The 19305-nt window shown below is 40.0% G+C and overlaps 1 protein-coding gene and 1 non-coding gene across 4 annotated transcripts in view; both read left to right on the top strand.

Moving 5' to 3' along the window:
- The window catches only part of C2CD3 (C2 domain containing 3 centriole elongation regulator), a 146907-nt gene that overhangs the window by 94905 nt on the left and 32697 nt on the right, over positions 1 to 19305 (top strand). For all 3 annotated transcript variants that reach the window (XM_032426881.1, XM_032426883.1, XM_032426884.1), the window contains exons 25-28: positions 2570 to 2708; positions 5258 to 5322; positions 9128 to 9333; positions 11723 to 11856. In XM_032426881.1, coding sequence (XP_032282772.1) covers positions 2570 to 2708; positions 5258 to 5322; positions 9128 to 9333; positions 11723 to 11856 — 544 coding nt within the window. The remainder of the gene's footprint in view (positions 1 to 2569; positions 2709 to 5257; positions 5323 to 9127; positions 9334 to 11722; positions 11857 to 19305) is intronic.
- Positions 16856 to 16990, top strand: LOC116646604. Its single transcript, XR_004302153.1, has one exon. It is a non-coding gene; the product is annotated as a small nucleolar RNA SNORA5 (small nucleolar RNA).

Below are 19305 nucleotides of genomic sequence, written 5' to 3'. Positions count from 1 at the left end.
GTAAACCTGACAGACCTGCTTTCTCAAGCTGATTTGTCACCTGCCTGTTTGGCTGAAAGGAATATTTCTATTCAAGACTGAAGAAGGAAAAAATTTTCTTCCAAAGTCAAAATAGTAGTTTTATCTCAAGGCCTTTAGCAGATAGCATCTTCAAAAATAACAAACCTTAAAAGGGGTGGGGCGGGGTGGAGGAGGGGATGGGTGCTGTGAATGAGAGATCTGAGCAGTACTAGTAGACATCTAGAATCATAGTTTTATTGTGGGAAATGATTTGGGAGCACGTTTCAGATGAGGAAACTGATACCCAGAGAGCCAGAATGAAGTACCCGACATGTCACGCTAAATGAGGGTCAAAATACACAGGAACCTAGGGTCCTGCCTCTCAGAACCACAGTTGGTCCTCTCTGCTGATCTCTCTCGGAGCTTTCCTGAGCAGATGTGGTTGTCCTCCGCTGGTGCACACCACAGACAGACAAGGCAGCTTCTCTCATTTCTCCAAGCCTGGCAACTGTCTACAGACAAAGGTAGTAGTGAGTCTGCAAACCTTTTATAAGGGCCTTGGGCCTACTCCGTGCATTCAGGGAACTCTTAAGTTTAGTGAGGGAAACACAGACACAAATTATTATAGAATGCTGTGAGAACTGCCAACACAGAAGCAGATTATCTCTTCTTAGCTGTGAGGATTTATGACATTTTATTGGAAGAAATCAGTTTTGAGAAGCTTGAGACTTTCTAAGGAAAGTGGGAGAAAGAAAGGTAAGGCTAAGAGAGAGAGAGCAGCTATGTCAGGGGGCGTCCAGTTATAGGAAATAGAACTCACTCCAGCCATTTAACATCATGTATGCTGAGAGACCCTGTGGTAATAGTGATGATGAGAGTTTTTGGTTCCTCTGGATCGCATAAATTATGTTTTAGATACTTCTTTTTCTCCTTTTCCTTTCTCTCCATCTATAATCCTGAGATTGATAGCACTTTAGAGCTGAAAGTGATCTTATGGAATATATAGACCCTGTATTATATAGTCTATTCAGCACTGTCCAAAAGAATTCTGTACTATGATGGAAATGTTCTATATCTTTACTGTCCAGTATGGTAGCCACTAGCCACATGTGGCTGTTGAGCACTTGAAATGTGACTAGTGCAATTAAGAAACGGAATTTTTCATCTTACTTATTTTCATTAATTTGAAGTTAAATAGCCACATGTGGCTAGTGGTTATCTTGTTGGACAGCTCAGTTATAGACTATCTGGTATCAGCAATCATCTTCATTTTACATTTTTTTCCCCCTCACATATAAAAGATTTTAATGTTATATTTTCTAACTTAAATTGAGTCCTCAACAAACAATTATATTTCTTTGAAGAGAAATTTAGGTCAGTAAGTTTAGGCAACATATTGAGATCTTATATGAAAAGTATGCTCTCTAATATCTCACAACTGTTAAGGTTGAATTTGTAATGAATATAATTCAGGACATTCATCCTCCTTCTGTGGACCTCAGATCCCCCCCCTCTATAAAACAGAGACATAACACAGAAATGATCTTTTGGGTAAAATGAGACAACTAAAGAAAAACTGTTCTAGGTCCTCATTAGCACTGGAACACAGCCTGGCAAAATGTGAAAAATACACATTCTGATTTCTGTGTTTGGGTTTTGAATGAAAGAAATAAAGAGCCTTAAAGCCTTCATATTGCCTCCATACAGCCCCCTAGTTCAAATTTACCCTTACATGCTGCTACTTACTGTCCTAAGAAGGAGGAAAAAAAAAAAAAACATTTTACTTTGTTTTGGGAGAGACTGAATGACTGAGTCTCCCACACTGGAAACCTGATCTTGTAAAAGTTAATACCAGCACAGTTACTCAGTAAAGTAACGTTTCTTTACTTTGGTGGGGCAATACAAAAAATGGCTGAGAGCTTGGACTCTTGAGCCAGAATCTTGAATTGAACTCTCTCAGTTCTATTATTTAATAAATGTGTGACCACTTAATAGATGTTTAATCTTTCTGTACTCCAGTTTTTTCATCTATATAATGGGAGTAATAATAAAACCTACCTCACAGGTAGGTTGTAAGGTTCAAATGAGTTAATACATATATAGTACTTAGAACAGTACCTGTCACATAGTAAGTGATATATGTTACCCGTTATTATTTATTTTTAATCCTTATAACCACTTAGGAGGTGTAAGTATCATAGGCCCCATTTGAGGAAGCTGTGGCCTAGAGTGGCCTTGCCCGAAGTCACATAGAATGTATACGGCAGAGCTGATAATTGATATTGTGACTCCTAAGTCTAGGGTGTTTTGCAGTTCTACTTTTGCTTCTCAATCCAGTATTTTCCATCATCCCACAAAGTGTAAGGAGATGGGAGAAGTCATCCCTCACTGGGGAATATTTACGAACTGAGCCTTGAAAGGACAGTTTTAGTAGCAGAAAGGACACGAGAAACACTTCAGATACAGGGAATAGTTAGAAATGGTCCTGCTTATAACTGTTTAATGGCAGGCTTCCAGCATGTTCTCTCTGGCACCGTACAGTCAGTCATTCCACTGTGTTCTATTTCAGGGAGTCCCTTGACCAAGCGGAAAGTGTTGACACCCAGTTGTTGTGTATCCTTTGCAACGGCTGATGATGCATCTCCTATCTACACCCAAGTGGTTGAAAACACAGATTCCCCCATCTGGAATTTTCAACAGCAATCAAGGTTTGTATTTTATGATATCCCATCAGCCTTCCAGAATCTTCTTTTTGTTCCAAAAGACAAACTCAGATCAAGGAGTATGTGGACACAACAATATTGAGTAGGCCTGGAAAATGCTTTTCTTATCAACCAGTTATTTAATCCTGGTGCTTATGAATTCACAGCTAGTAGTGGTTTAAAAGTCTTACTGCAGTATTTTTTTTTTAACTCTTTTTGAGCTCTTTTGAGCTCAGTACAACTCAAAAATTATTCAGTAAAGACCTGTTATATGCTCTGCTCTGTTCTAGGGACTGGGAATTTAAGACAGTTCCTGCTATTGAGCTGTTCATAATCTGCCTGGGAAAATATACATTAGAATGTGACAAGTGTTGTAAAAGTAGTAAAAAAGGATTCTAGTGCCTCTCAGAAAGATAATTTAGGCTAACCTAGAAGTTCAGGGAAAGCTTTTTAAATAAGATAATTCAGCTGAGGAAAAAAGGAGATAATTCAGGCTAAGTATTGAAGAATGTACACCATTTATTTAGGTGAAGAAGGCAGAGCAAACTAATTTCAGGAAAGGCTGTGGATTGTATATCCTTGAAGATTCCTGGTGCAGTGGAAGGAGCCTGGGCTTTGCACCTAGAGAGACGTGGCCTCCAACCCCATCTCATTTACTACCTGTGTGAACAAATTACATTATATCTCTGAGCCTCAGATTCCTCATCTGCAAAGTGGGGTTAACTTCTACAGGGTTATTGTGAGGTCCAAATTAGGTGACATTTAGGAAAATTACCTCATGGTACATAGCAGGTACTCAACAAATGTTAGATCTCCTTTGGAAGCCTCAAAGAATTGGAGGTGGAGTCCTGTCAGGCTTGCCGCAGCACGGTTCAGAGGTCAGGGGCTGACGTACAGGCCCAGGGCTGAGGTGCAGAGCTCATCCTCCCTTTTCTTCGTTGTATCTATTTCATCGTCATTAAGAGTGTGAGTTCTAATATAACTACTGTTACCCTTACCTTTATCCTGCGTCACCTATAAAGTTCCTCTCTTGGTGGACAAGAGACACCACACCACATGGTGTCTCATCCGCTGTTTTCTCACAGTGTTTACGTACCTAATTGAGCCTCAGCAGTTGTTCACATGTCCAGTGTTTTGAAATTTGAGAGGCTGACCTGAGTCAGGAGCTAGAACTACGGTGACAACTCAGTACTATCTATGGTGAGCTAATGGAAATTATAGAAATTCTCGCCATTGTGGCCAGGTACTTGATCTAAAATATCAAATCTGCCTTAAAAGGCAGGAGGCTAGAGGGCTAAGCTTGTAAGTGAAGATGATTTATTCATTCAGAGCTTAACTTTATGGACTTGACAAAGGGACATTGACAGTCTCCTAATTTCATCCCCTCACTTTAAATACTGTGGACCCAGGGAGGTTACGTAGTCTGTTGGTAGCAGAGGAAAGATGAGAAGAAAAATGAGTAATGGTTCTGTTTACAATTGCTCTATCACAAGATTGTTTCATTTGATGCTCTTAGCAACCTTGTAGGTAGAAAATATTATCCCATTTAACAGTAAGAAAGCCAGGGCTCAAAAAGTCTGAGTTCTCAGGGTCACTCAGGTGACCATAGTAGAGCTAGAATGCACTGACCACCAGCTAGAATTCAGATTTTTGACACAGTACTTATTTCACTCTATCACAGTGCCTCTCACTGGTCTTGAAGTGGGTTCTCTTTAGTTCCCCAGGGGTATCTAGGGAAGGAAATTAAGTCTCTTGGTGTTCCCTGGATCTCCTCCTGAAGCCATGGCACCTGGTGTGGAACTTTCCAAATCTTTGTAATTTAAAATGGTATAAGTCACTTCATATAAAATGTATTAGAGGTGTTCATTGACCTCCACATCACCTTTTTTATCTGCTATGAAAATTGGATACTTTCTTATTTTGGTGCCTTGCCTCTGTACAGTGTAGCTTTAGAATCAAGCAAAGTAAGCTTTAAATCCTAGCCCTGCCACTTACTCCCGTGTGACCTTGAGCAAGTCACTTCACCTCTCTGAGCCCACCTTTTTCATCTGTAAAGCAGGGATAATAATGCCATGTCCAGGCTTTTGTGCAGATTACACATATATGAGACACTAGGCACCATGCCTGGCCCACAGTAGGCACTCAGTGGATGTTGTTTTTCCCTTCCTCCTCCCTTCTCACCATTCCCCTTTCCACATTAGATAAAAAGAATCCCTGCTCTGCTCCAGTAAAACTGTTCCTTACATCTTGAGGAGCTCCCTTTCCACACTCCCTCTCATCCTGAGAAACAGAGTTTCAATGTGGCAGATATCATCAGGTGGGAAAGTACTGCATCAGGGGAGCCTGATTGCAAGTCTTGGCAAGTTACTTCTCTCTGAGCTTCCATCCCTCATTTTAACTGTGAAGGTAAAAATACATCCTAGAAGATGACCGTGAAGTTGAAATGAAAATGTTAGGAAAGTGCTTTGCATACTACAAGATATTCTTCAAATCTAAGTTTTGTACGGCAGATGCTTCCTACACCATTAATTTATGGTGGTTGTTTTTCTTAATAGGCTATCAAAAGAGCTTCTTTTGGACCCTCAACAAACTCTGGTCTTCAAAGTTTGGCATAAAGGAGGTATGAACTCTATTCTGTGAATATCTGTCTGTGAAAATAAGTTCACATCCTGTTGACAATTTCCCAATCCTTTTCTTTTTTTAACCAAGTGAAACCATGGCACTTGTGATGCAGGGGATGCATATATGTGTTAGAGGGAATCTCACAGAAGGCCACATTATTCTCCTAGGGAATTTAAGTCCTTGGAAGTCATGTCATTTTGTTTGACTACCTGCTTAGTGCAGAAGTCCAAGTACATTTAATCTTTCCAATTTTATCTCAACAGTCACAGCGTACAGCCTGCCATACACAAGTGATTTCTCCCCCTTTGTATGATGTTATACCTTCTATTGACTCTGGCTTATTAACCAAGACCCCAGCATTTTTAAGCAGTACCTAAGACTAGAGTCTTGTTTTAAAGGCCTCCCCAGGATGGAGGTGCTGACATCATGATCCTTGAACCTAGTTTTATTCAGCTACCATTATTAAGAGGCGCAATTCAACAACATCAAGAGCACAGACTCTAAAGCCACATTCTTGGGATTCAGATACCAGTTCTTACCCCTTACAAGGTAGTATGACCTTGGGTGAATGACTTAATTTCTCTTTGCTTCAGTTTCTTTATTTATAAAATAGGGATAATAGTACCTACCTCAGTGGGAGAATTAAATGAATGCCTGATACTTAGTAAAACCATCTCAGTTTTTATCGTTCTTATTAGTGAATGGCAATGTGCTGAGAACTTTACAAACATCTCTAATCCTGCAATGTAAAAACATAATTCGTTCAGGTTTCAAATGTAACACCTGAGGCCCAAGGAAGTTTAGGGGCTTGACTAAGGTCATATACCTATTAATCAGTGGAGCCAGGCGCCTGGGTGGCTCAGTTGTTAGGCGTCTGCCTTCGGCTCGGGTCATGATCCCAGGGTCCTGGGATCGAGCCCCGCATTGGGCTCCCTGCTCAGTGGGGAGCCTGCTTCTCCCTCTCCCTCTTACTGCAGCTCCCCCTACTTGTGCTTACTCTCTCTCTGCCAAATAAATAAATAAAATCTTTTTTAAAAAATCAGCGGAGGCAGGATTTGAACCCAGTTCTGATGGCTACACAGCCTTCACCTTTGTACTTCACCAGGCTAGTAACATCGGCTGGGAAAGGTGAGTGGATGAGGACATCCAGCTCTCTCACTGCTTCTATACTTAGGAAATTTTGTCTTAAGTAAATCCCTCCTATAAATCTAGCTCCTTTAGGATTCTTGCTAGGGCCTAGTTTCCAAACCTTCAGTTGTTTTGAGACTACAGCATTACAGTTTTTATTTGCCTGTGATAAGTTTCAGAGCTAACCCCAGAGCCTCATAAAGACCGGAGAGTAGTCAGTGTGTAAAGGAAATTGACTTACCTATCTCTCTTCTAGTGCTTCTGTTTGGAAATGATGCTGTGAATCCGATTTCGATGATTTGTCCCATGCTCCTGCCTTGGATTCACTTATCATGTCCCCCACCCCCACCTAACCTCATAAATGTGGCAGGAGCTGATCATAAATCCATTTTCTCTGAATCAACACAAGGAATTCCTGCTGTATTTAACTAGGCTTCACCCTCCTCCCTGCCTTTCTATTCTTCTCTTTTCTCTAAAGTACTGCAGAGATTGTCGAGCAGACCAAGGTTTACCTCAATTCAGCACTTACTGTAACAAGAAAAAAAAAGAGTAACTTTGGTCTTATATGGACCTGGATTCAAATTTTGGCTCTGCCATTCACAAATTACATGACCTAAGCCAAACACTTTACCTCTTTGAGCCTTTGTTTCCTTATTAATAAAATTAGGATTATAGTACCTGCCCTACAGGATTTTTATAAGGATTAGAGATAATATTTATAAGATTTTTGGCACATAATTGGTACTTAATAAATGGAGCTATTTTTATTATGCCTACTATGTGTCAGATACTGTGCTAGGGCTATTTGGTATAGAGAAGAACAAAATAAATTCCCTATCTTCCGTGACCCCTAGAGAATGCTGTAAAACCCTGTTGTAAATGGAGATGGGGAAAATGCCTAGACCCAGCTGACCACACTTACCTAGCTCTGTCTCTCAGTAGAGGTAGAGGCCTCTCTTCCCTTAACTCCACCCTTTCCACACAGCCTCAGCTATGCAAGCCAGACCAAGCTGTGTTCAGTGAATATTTGAGTTCCTACTCTATGCTAGGCACTATGCTAAGTGCTAGGGATTCAAAAGTAAAATAAGGCATAGATGGTCTCTGTCCTCACGGAGCTCGTGTCCCGGAGGGAAGACAAACAATTGGAGGATAGTATGATGAGGCAAATATAGGGTGTTCTCGGAGGGGATATCTGACTGAAACTGAGGATGTCACAGAAGGCTTCCTGGAGCTGAGAAATGAAGGGCAGGACACAGCAAATACAAAAATCTGGAGTAAAGAAAGAGTATGAAGTAAGTTTGAGATCATTAGAACATAAAACTACAAAGAATGATGGGTTGCCCCGCTAAATATGATATTAAACTGAGCTCTTCAAAGCTATTGTTTTTCTCAATGATCAACTTAGCCTGATTTCTCCTCAGGTATGTTTAAGATGTAGTGCTTTCCTGTTAGGAAAAACCCTCAACGTGTTACCTAAAGTTACAATCTATCAAGAACAGGTTATGCTTGGATGACCAAATAAAGCAAGATTATTTTTCTTTGCAAAGCTATAAAAAAATCTTTGGAGTGGAAATTAATGGTTCTAGCCATCATTCTTCACTCCCATTGGGTAAGAATTACTTGACTCCTACTCTGAGGAACACAACGTCAAACGTTCCTAGACTCTTAAGCCTCGGAGGATCTTAAGTTGAAGAGGATCTTGGTTCAGTCCTTCTCATTGTATATGTGAGACTTGAGGTTTGGGGAGTTAAAGTAATGTGTTTTCAAATCAAAGCCACACTCAGATTAGCTGTTGTGGTGCATTGCTTCTTTGTCCCACTCTATGTTGGCCAGTTCATTTGTGTTCTCAGTGGTTGTTTATCAACTTTCTCATGATGTGGGAAGATTTATGCCAGGAATAGAGAGTGTAGGAAACATAAAGCGAATGATACTTGGTCTCAGCTCTTAGGTAGGTCCCAGTCTAAAGAAGAGCAAGCTGTCTAAACAAATGTTAGACAGTGTAAAGAGTTCAGTGTCACCAGCAACATGTACAAGAAACTGGGAAAACTAATGGCCACTCCTCTTAAAAATTTCCAGCTACTTCCATGTCAGAAATGAGGAACAAGAAGCAGTGAGTCTGAGAACAAAGGTCGTTGCATGGTTGCTTGTCCAATCAAGAAGGGGTCTTCTTACTCAATAAGGGCAGCCCTGTTATAAGCCTGAGTCCAAGCTCTTATTTTGCACCATGTACTGGTTTTCTAGGGAGAGTTATTTGTCTTTCTTTTGTGATTTATATCACTTTTGTTCTTAATTAAATATAATACATATGTACGTTATAGAGAATTTGAAAAATACAGACAAGTATGAATGGGAAAATGCAACTCCCTCATAATTCCAAGGCTGATGGTCTTTCAAATGATTTCTTTCAAGACCCACTGCCCTGAGGAAAATCACTGAGACGTGATAATGTAGGGAAAAGAAGAATTTGCTGTTTAAGGTTGTTTTCCAATTGCCTATATCAAGAAAACAAAACTGAACTCTGCTAGCTTTTCCCTGCCATACAGAAAGAGAATTTTTGGTAGTGAAAGCAGGCTGTCTCTCTCATTCTCATTATCTGTCTTCTCTGCGAGGAGCCTCTAATGTCAGTGGCAAGACTTGCCCAGCCACGCTGCCCAGCTCTTCTCTTTCCCCCACAGATGAAGAGAGGGTGATTGGCTTTGCCTCGGTGGACCTCTCCCCACTTCTTTCTGGCTTCCAGTTTGTCTGTGGCTGGTACAACATCACAGACTTCAGTGGAGAGTGCCAGGGGCAGATAAAAGTTGCTGTCTCCCCTCTGGAGAGTTTGATGCACTTCAAAGAAGAAAGACAATCAAGACGTGGGGTGGAGACCCCAGGATCCCTGGTACGTATCCTGATTCAGTCTTAACCAGTAAGGGTTCCGCTGAGCCAAATCTATAAGAAGATCCTTTACATGTGTTTGGTACTTCCCAGCTTACAGAACACATTATGTATTTGTGTCTCATAATGACCTCATGACCTGTTTAGGGTGATAAAAATTACACAGTGGCGTACAGAGTGGAATTACACAGTGGTGATGGATGCACAACTCTGAATATATTAAAAACCACTGAATTGAACAATTTCAAAGGATGAACTTTATAATACATTGATTATATCTCAATTAAAAAAATTTTTTTACTTGAGTATAGTTGACACACAGTGTTACATTAGTATCAGGTGTACAACACAGTGATTGGACAAGTTTATGTGTTATGCTGTGCTCACCCCAAGTGCAGCCAACATCCATCACCATACAGCACCATTACAATACCATTGCCTGTATTCTGTGCTGTGCCTTTTATTCCCGTGACTTACTCATTCCATAACTGGAAGCCTGTATCTCCTACCCCCTTCACTGATTGCCCATCCCCCTCCCCTCTAGCAACCGTCAGTTTGTTCTCTGTATTTATGGGTCTGTTTATACTTTTTTCTTTGTTTATTAATTTCTTTTGTTTTTTAGATTCCACATATAAGTGAAATCATAGGGTATTTGTCTTTCTCTGTCTTATTTCACTTAGCATCATACCCTTTAGATCCATCCATGTTGTCACAAATGGCCGTATCTCAATTTTTAAATAAAGTAAGATTAATTGCAGCATGGAGTTTGAAACCACATTCGTTGAACTTTTTAAAAACTCTATTACAGTGGCTCCTGGGTGGCTCAGTCGTTAAGCGTCTGCCTTCAGCTCAGGTCACGATCCCAGGGTCCTGGGATCGAGCCCCGCATCGGGCTCCCTGCTCAGTGGGAGGCCTGCTTCTCCCTCTCCCACTCCCTCTGCTTGTGTTCCCTCTCTCGCTGTCTCTCTCTCTCTGTCAAATAAATAAAAAAAAACTTAGTAAAAAAAATTAAAAAAAAAACTCTATTACATTAAAATCATTGCTTTTTTTTTTTTTTTAAGATTTTATTTGTCAGAGAGAGAGCACAAGCACAAGCAGGGGAAGCAGCGGGCAGAGGGAGAAGCAGGCTCCCCGCTGAGCAAGGAGCCCAATGCGGGGCTCGATCCCAGGACCCTGGAATCATGACCTGAGCTGAAGGCAGACGCTTAACTGACTGAGCCACCCAGGTGTCCCTAAAATTGTTCTAACGAAACAGATGATCACAGGGGAAGAAAGGAAAAAAACAAAGCAAAATCAGAGAGGGAGACAAACTATAAGAGACTCTTAATCATAGGAAACAAACTGAGGGTTGCTGGAGGGGAGGGGGTGGGGGGATGGGGTAACTGGGTGATGGACATTAAGGAGGGCACATGATATAATGAGCACTGGGTGCTATATGCAACTGATGAATCACTGACCTCTATTTCTGAAATCAATAATACATTATATGTTAAATTAATTGGATTTAAATAAAAATTTTTGGGATGCCTGGGTGGCTCAGTCAGTTAAGTGTCTGCCTTCAGCTCAGGTCATGATCTCAGGGTCCTGGCACTGAGTCCCACATTGGGCTCTCTGTTCAGCGGGGAGCCTGCTTCTCCCTCTGCCTGCCGCTCCCCCTGCTTGTGTGTGCTCTCTCTCTCTCTCTGACAAATAAATAAATAAAATGTTTAAAAAATAAATAGATAAATATTTTTTAACTGTCAAAGTAAAAAGAGAGGGAATGGAAAGAGGGGACTCAATGATAGTAAGTACAGACACTCAGGGAGTTTAACTATAAAAGAAAGAATTTTCCAGACTGTCCCAGATGGGGGAGCTCTATCAAAGCAAAGATTGTAGGGTTTTTTTCATCTCTCTTATGCATGCCTGGCCCAGGGTCTGGCAGGGTGGGAGTCAGTAAATATTGAATGCATGAATGACTGCATGAGAAAGTGACGAAGAGTTAAACAGTTGCTGTGGAAGAAGGTCTTTTCACATCAGCCCTGGTAGTCATGAGACAAGAAATACCACAGCCAGATTATCCTCACATGTAAAGTAAAATGATATCCAGTCAGGAGTTCACACACTAGCTGGAAGAGCAGGAGCATAAACAAATAAAGTAACTAAAAAGCAATCTGATAGCATAGTATATAAAATGGGGATAATAATAGTACCTGCCTCATAAGATTATTGTGAAGTTTAAATGAGAAAATGCATGTGAATTGCTTAGTACAGCATTCAACACATAGAAAATACTCAGCAGATTTTGTCTACATGCAGTAAATTTTTTAAACACAAATTTACAAATTTATTTATACTTCTTTGTTCCAAAAGGATTTGTGGTGACAGGTATACCATTTTTCTCATTGTTTCTACAGATCCCAATATATAGCCCCTTTTCATTCCCTGCCTCTGATATGTGTACTGCATTCCCCAGCTGCATTGCAAGATGGACCCCAGAACAACTTGCTCACACCTCATCAAAGAAACTTGATTTCTCCTCTCCTGAGAGGTGAGTGAGTTTTTGATGGGAAGAAATAGAGAGTTGGATGTCTGCTAACTGGTTTGGCATTTCTCTCTTTCCTTTATTGGAGGAACAAACTAGAGACAGGGCAAGAGCTTTGTTGATCTTCAGTCACAGCTCCTGGGAACTCCAGGATCCTATGAAAGCAAATTTTTTTTTATAAGACAGGAAACTAGAACTGTTACTGCTATCAAAAAGGTAGCTTCAGTGGAAAGGACGCTTTTCTCTTTTCCTTAGAGGCCTTTAACCTTTATCCCTAAAATCAGTCATCAGATGTCTGAGATCTTTCCCTTTCCAAACCTAGGAACCAGGATATTTTATAAAAAGCAACTGGCCCATCCAGATGCTTCACCACGCCAACCATGGACATGCGTATGGATATCAGGGCGAGAGCATATTCCATTCTCTCAAAGGGCAGGGTCTAGGAATAACACTGCTGCTTTCCACCCCACTCCCTTCCAGGCCCTAGTGCCATTTGTCATCCCCCTGCCTCCACCAGTCTTTCCCGTGCCTATCTCTCTACTTCAGGAATAAGGCAAGGGATCTTTCCCTACAACAGCCATTCCTACAGCAGCAGTTATGAGTAGACCCTTTATTCCATAAAGACACTAACACCACTTAGCCACTCAAAGGCCCATTTCAGTGCCGTGTAGCTCTCTACCTGCTTACCACATGAAGAGTGCCTCTGCCCTCTGTATAAAGGGCTCCCATGTGTCTGTCAAACCCTAGATCACAGGCTTAAATAATTTTTCTGGTATTCTGGTGTAATTTTATGGGTGTTACTTTGACCATAGCCAATCCATGAGACACAGGGAGGATAGGGGTCCTGGTACAAGGATAGAAATATAGAATGATGGTGAGGCCGCTATTTAGTAATTGTAAAAGCTAAGTTTAGTGGTTTGCTTTTTGTCCACATAAAAATATCCCTGTTCCAGGGACGTCTGTGTGGCTCAGTTGGTGAAGCATCTGCCTTCGACTCCCAGGGTCCTGGGATCGAGCCCAACATCAGGCTCTCTGCTCAGCAGGAAGCCAGTTTCTTCCTCTCCCTGTGCCCTCCTCCCCCACTCATGCTGTCTCTCTCTCTCTCTCTCAAATAAATAAATAAAATCTTTAAAAAAAAAAAAATAGGAACCATGTTCCTACTTCAGGAGGACCATATCAAAATGACATATTCTGATCCAGCTAGCCATCTAAGGCTAACCAAATTGTGGTATATTCCTACAATGAAATGCTACTCAAAAACTTTGCAAAAGGCAATATTGATATACAAAATTAATCTCAAAATAATTAGGTTGAGAGAGAAGCTAGACAAAAGAGGGTACATTGTATCTGATTCCATTTATATAAAATTCTAGAAAACTCATACTAATCTATAGTGACAGAAAGCAAATCAATAGTTGTCTAGGGTCAAGGGAAAATGAATAGAGCAAGAAAAAGGGAGGAACTATGAAGGACAGGAGGAAACTTTTAAGGGTGATGAATATGTTCATAATCTTAATGTTTTAATGGTTTCTTTAAGATGTACACATATGTCAAAACTCATAATATTGTGGCACAAAATTATGCCAAAATTGGACCAAATAGTCAGTTTTGATACTTCTCCAATAAAGGGCTGTTATTTGGTCAATAATTTTTCAGTCACAACAAAAAATTATAACATAAAAACATACCTCATATGGGATGCCTGGGTGGCTTAGTTGGTTCAGCGTCTGCCTTCGGCTCAGGTCATGATCTTGGGGTCCTGGGATCAAGCCCCACGTCGGGCTCCCTGCTCAGCAGTGAGCCTGCTTCTCCCTCTCCCTCTGCTCCTGCCCACTGCTCGTGCTCACTCTCTCTCTCTCTCAAATAAATAAAATCTTTTTGAAAAATACCTCATATTATAGACTTTAAATATGTGAAATTTATTATATAATGGTTATACCTTAGTAAAGCAGTTCTCAAACATTTCTACTGCAGAACCTTTTTGTACTCTTAAAAATTATTGGTGACCTCAAAGAGGTTAGGTAAGTTATATCTATCTATTTTTACCATATTAGAAAATTAAACTGAAAACTATTTTTAAAGATTTATTTATTTATTTCAGAGAGAGAGGGAGAGAGCACACACGAGTGGGGAGAGAGGCAGAGGGAGAGAATCCTCAAGCAGACTCCCCACTGAGTGTGGAGCCCCACACAGGGTCAATATCTCATGACCCCAAGACCATGACCTGAGCCAAAATCAAGAGTTGGACACTTAACCAACTGAGCCACCCAGGCACCCCTAAACTGAGAACATTTTAAAATATAATACACAGGGGCGCCTGGGTGGCTCAGTCGTTAAGCGTCTGCCTTTGGCTCAGGTCATGATCTCAGGGTCCTGGGATCAAGCCCTGCATCAGGCTCCCTGCTCAGCAGGGAAGGCTGCTTCTCCTTCTCCCACTCCCCCGCCTGTGTTCCCTCTCTCTCACTGTGTCTCTATCTGTCAAAAAAATAAATAAAAATCTTTAAAAAAATAAATAAGGGGCGCCTGGCTGGCTCAGTCATTAAGCATCTGCCTTCAGCTCAGGTCATGATCCCAGGGTCCTGGGATCCAGCCCTGCATCGGGCTCCCTGCTCAGCGGGAAGCCTGCTTCTCCCTCTCCCACTCCTCCTGCTTGTGTTCCCTCTCTTACTCTGTCTCTCTCTGTCAAAAAATAAATAAAATCTTTAAAAAAAAAAAAAAGAATAAAATACTTAAAAAATAAATTTAACAAAAAAAAGTCCAAAACTTATTCTCTGAAAACTACAAAACGTTGTTGAAAGAAATTAAAGAAGATCTAAATAAATGGAAGGACATCCCACGTTCACAGATTGGAAGACTTAATATTGTTAAAATGGCAGTATTCCCCAAATCAATCTACAGATTCAACACACTCCCTATCATAGTCCCTGCTGGATTTTTCATGGAAATGGGCCAGCTAGTCCTAAAATTCATATGGGAATTCAAGGGACACAGAATAGGCAAAATGGTCTTGAAAAAGAAGAAGAAATTCCTAATTTCAAAACTTAACACAAAGCTCCAGTAAACAGTACAGTGTGCTACTGGTATAAGGATAGAAATCTAGATCAGTGGAATAAATTGCCAGTCCAGAAGTAAACCCATGTGCCAAGGATGCCAAGATGTCTAAGGTGCCAAGATGCTTTAATGAGGAAAGAATAGTCTTCAGCAAATGGTGCTGGAGCAACTGCATACCCACATGCAGAAGATTGAAGTTGGACCCCTTCTTCACATTGTATACAAAAATTAACTCCAAAAGGATCATATATCTAAATGTAAGAGCTAAAACTATAAGAACTCTCAGAAGAAAACAGGAGTAAATCTTCATGACCTTTAGGCAAATGATTCCTTATATAAGACACAAAAAGCAGAAGCAACAAAAGAAAAAGTAAATTGGATTCATCAAAATTAAAAACTTTAATGCCACAATTAAGAAAATAAAAAGGCAACCCACAAAATGGGAGAAAATATTTGCAAACCGTAGATATCTGATGAGACTTATATCCAGAATATATAAAGAATTCCTATAACTCAATAATAAAAAGCAAATAACCCAATTAAAAATGGACCAAAAGGGCGCCTGGGTGGCTCAGTTGGTTAAGCGACTGCCTTCAGCTCAGGTCATGATCCTGGAGTCCCGGGATCGAGTCCCGCATCGGGCTCCCTGCTCGGCGGGGAGTCTGCTTCTCCCTCTGACCCTGCCCCCTCTCATGTGCTCTCTCTCTCTCATTCTCTCTGTCTCAAATAAATAAATAAAATCTTTAAAAAAAAAAAAAAAAAATGGACCAAAAGGGGCACCTGGGTGGCTCAGTCAGTTAAGCATCTGCCTTTGGCTCAGGTCATGATCCCAGGTCCTGGGATCAAGCCCCATGTCATGCTCCCTGCTCAGCAGGGAGTCTGCTTCTCTCCCTCTCCCCACCCTGTGCTTGTGCTCGCTCACTCTCTCTCTGTCTCTCTCAAATAAAATCTAAAAAAAAAAGAGAAAGAAATAGTTTACAAAAAAAAACGGACAAATGATCTGAATAGACAAATGTCCAAAGAAGATATACAAATGGTCAGTAAGCACATGAAAAGATACTTAACATCATTAACTATCAGGAAAATGTAAATGAAATCCATAATGAGATACCGCTTCACACCCACTACAATCAAAAGGACAAGTGTTGGGAGGATGTGGAGAAACTGGAACCCTCATACATGGTTGGTGGGATTTTTTTAAAATGGTACAGCTGCTTTGGAAAACAGTCTGGCACTTCCTTTTAAAAGGTTAAACATAGACTAATCATATGATCCAATAATTCCACTTCTAGGTATATACCCAAGAACAGTAAAATCATATGTCCACACAAAAACCTGTACATAAGTGTTTGTGGTAGCATTATTCCTTATAACTTAAAAATGGAAACAACCAAAATGTCCATCATCTGATGAGTAAACAAAATGTCTCTCTCTATATATATCTATATATATCTCTATATAATAGAAAATTATTCACCCATGAGAAGGAATGAATTACTGATATATGCTACAGCATGGGTGAAGCTTAAAAACATGCTAAATGGAAGAAGCCAGTCACAAGAGACTATATATGGTTATTATTTCATTTATATGAATTATTCAGATTACGCAAATCTACAGAATCAGAAAGTAGATTAGCAGTTGCCTAGAGCTGGGAGGTTTGGGTTTGAGGGTTTGGGGAGTGGAGGAAATATGGAGTGATTGCTGATGGGTATAGGGTTTCTTTTTGGGGTGATGAAAATATCCTAAAATTGTGGTGATGGTTACACAACTCTGAATATACTAAAAACCATTGAGTTGTACACTTTCACTGGGTGAATTGTATGGTATGTGAATTATATCTCAATGAAGCTATTATTTAAAGAGAAGACAATTATTGCTGGAGTCCAGTTCGTGAATACCTTGGTAAGAAATTTGAAACTTGTTTTATAGGTTTAAAAAAAAACAACAACACTGCAGCTGTGTCAAATTCAGTGCCTGCTCACCCCGTGGCCGGCACTGGCCTGAAAGGCTGCCACAGAAACACTGTGATCCATGGGCCCTGATCCCCCATGCTGGGCCTCAGGGATAAATTTGGTCATGGACACCTCGCGCCGCCCCCCCCCCCAAAAAAAAAACAGAAACCAAAGCTAGAAAGGAACAATGGTGATTGAATAGGGAATAGGTTAGTACACAAATGCTTAGAACAGTGCTTGGCACATTAAATAAGGACTCCATAAATAGTGTTGTTCTTATTATTGTTATTTCAGACCTATGTTTTTAAAAAAAATCACTCAGGCTATAATGTGGAGAATTTATTAAAAGAGAATGGGTAACAGTTAAATCAATGGAAACAAATGGAAAATCAACAAGAAAACAGTGGCTTTGAATGACACATTGGACCAGATGGATTTAACAGATATATTTAGAACATTCCAACCTAAAACAGCAGAATACACATTCATTTCAAGTGCACACGGAACATTCTCCAGAATAGATCACATAGTAGGCCACAAAATAAGTCTCAACAAATTTAAAAAGATTGAAGTCCTATATATCTTTTCTGACCACAACACTATGAAACTTGAAGTCAACCACAAGGAAAAACCTGGAAATACCACAAATTCATGGAGGTTAAATAACATGCTACTAAACAATGAATGGGTCAACCAAGAAATCAAAGAAGAAATCAAAAAGTACACGGAGAGAAATGAAAATGAAAACACAACAGTCCAAAATCTTTGGGATGCAGCAAAAGCTGTTCTAGGAGGGAAGTTTATAGCAATACAGACCTACCTCACAAAGCAAGAGAAATCTCAAATAAACAACCTAACCTTACACCTAAAGGAGCTCACAAAAGAACAAACAAAACCCAAAACCAGCAGAAGGAAATAATAAAGATTAGAGCAGAAATAACTGATAATAGAAGCTAAAAAAAAATAGTAGAACAGATTAATGAAACCAGGAGCTGCTTCGTTGAAAAAAAATCAACAAAATTGATAAACCTCTAGCCAAATTCATCCCCCCCCCCAAAAAAAGAGAGAGACAGAGAAAGGACTCAAACAATATCACAAATGAAAGAGGAGAAATAATAACTGACACCACAGAAATACAAACAATTGTAAGAAAATACCAAGAAAAATTATATGCCAACAAATTGGACAACCTAGAAGAAATGGATAAATTCCTAGAAACATACAATCTACCAAACTGAAGCAGGAAGAAATAGAAAATTTGAACAGACCGATTATCAGCAATGAAATTGAATCTAATCAAAAAACTCCCAACAAACAAAAGTCCAGGACCAGACATAAATAAATAAATAGATCAATCAATCAATCAATCAATCTTGTTTTAAAAAATAAAGAAGAGTTAGTACCTATTCTTCTCAAACTATTCCAAAAAATAGAAGAGGAAGGAAAACTTCCGTATTCATTTTATGAGGCCAGTATTACCCTGATACCAAAACCAGATAAAGACACTACAAAAAATGAGAACTACCGACCAATATCTCTGATGAACATAGTTAGAAAAATCCGTAACAAAATATTAGCAAACTGAATCCAACAGTGCATTAAAAAAATCATTCACAGGGCGCCTGGGTGGCTCAGATGGTTAAGCGTCTGCCTTCGGCTCAGGTCGTGATCCCAGGGTCCTGGGATGGAGTCCCACATCGGGCTCCCTGCTCCTTGGGAGCCTGCTTCTCCCTCTGCCTCTCTCTCTCTCTGTGTCTCTCATGAATAAATAAATAAAATCTTTAAAAAAAATTAAAAAAAATAAATAAATAAATCATTCACCACAATCAAGTGGGATTTATCTCAGAATGCAAGCCTGGTTCAATATTTGTAAATCAATCAGTGTAATATACCAGCATCAATAAGAGAAAGGATAAAAATCATGTCATTTCAAAAGATGCAGAAATAGCATTTGACAAAATATAACATCCATTCATGATATTAAAAAAAAAAACCTCAACACAGTAGGTTTACAGGGAACATAATTCAACATAATAAAGGCCTCATATGAAAAACCCACAGCTAACACCATACTGAAAGGGGGGGAACCTGAGAACTTTTCCCTTGAGGTCAGGAACAAGACAAGGATGTCCACTTTCACCACTTTTATTCAACAAAGAACTGGAAATCCTAGCCACAGCAATCAGAAATAAACGAATAACAGAAAGAAATAAAAGGCATCCAAATTGGTAAGGAAGAAGTAAAACTTCCACTATTTGCAGATGACACGACACTATATATAGAAAACCCTAGAGACGCCACCAAAGAACTACTAGAACTAATAAATGAATTTAGTAAGATCGTAGGATACAAAATCAATATAAAGAAATTTGTTGCATGGGGCGCCTGGGTGGCTCAGTCATTAAGCGTCTGCCTTCGGCTCAGGTCATGATCCCAGGGTCCTGGGATC

Source organism: Phoca vitulina, unplaced genomic scaffold, assembly GCF_004348235.1.
Source record: "Phoca vitulina isolate PV1807 unplaced genomic scaffold, GSC_HSeal_1.0 scaffold36, whole genome shotgun sequence".
Taxonomy (NCBI): Eukaryota; Metazoa; Chordata; class Mammalia; order Carnivora; family Phocidae; genus Phoca; species Phoca vitulina.
The sequence above is the reverse complement of the archived record's forward strand: the minus strand, read 5'-3'. Positions and strand labels throughout refer to the sequence as shown.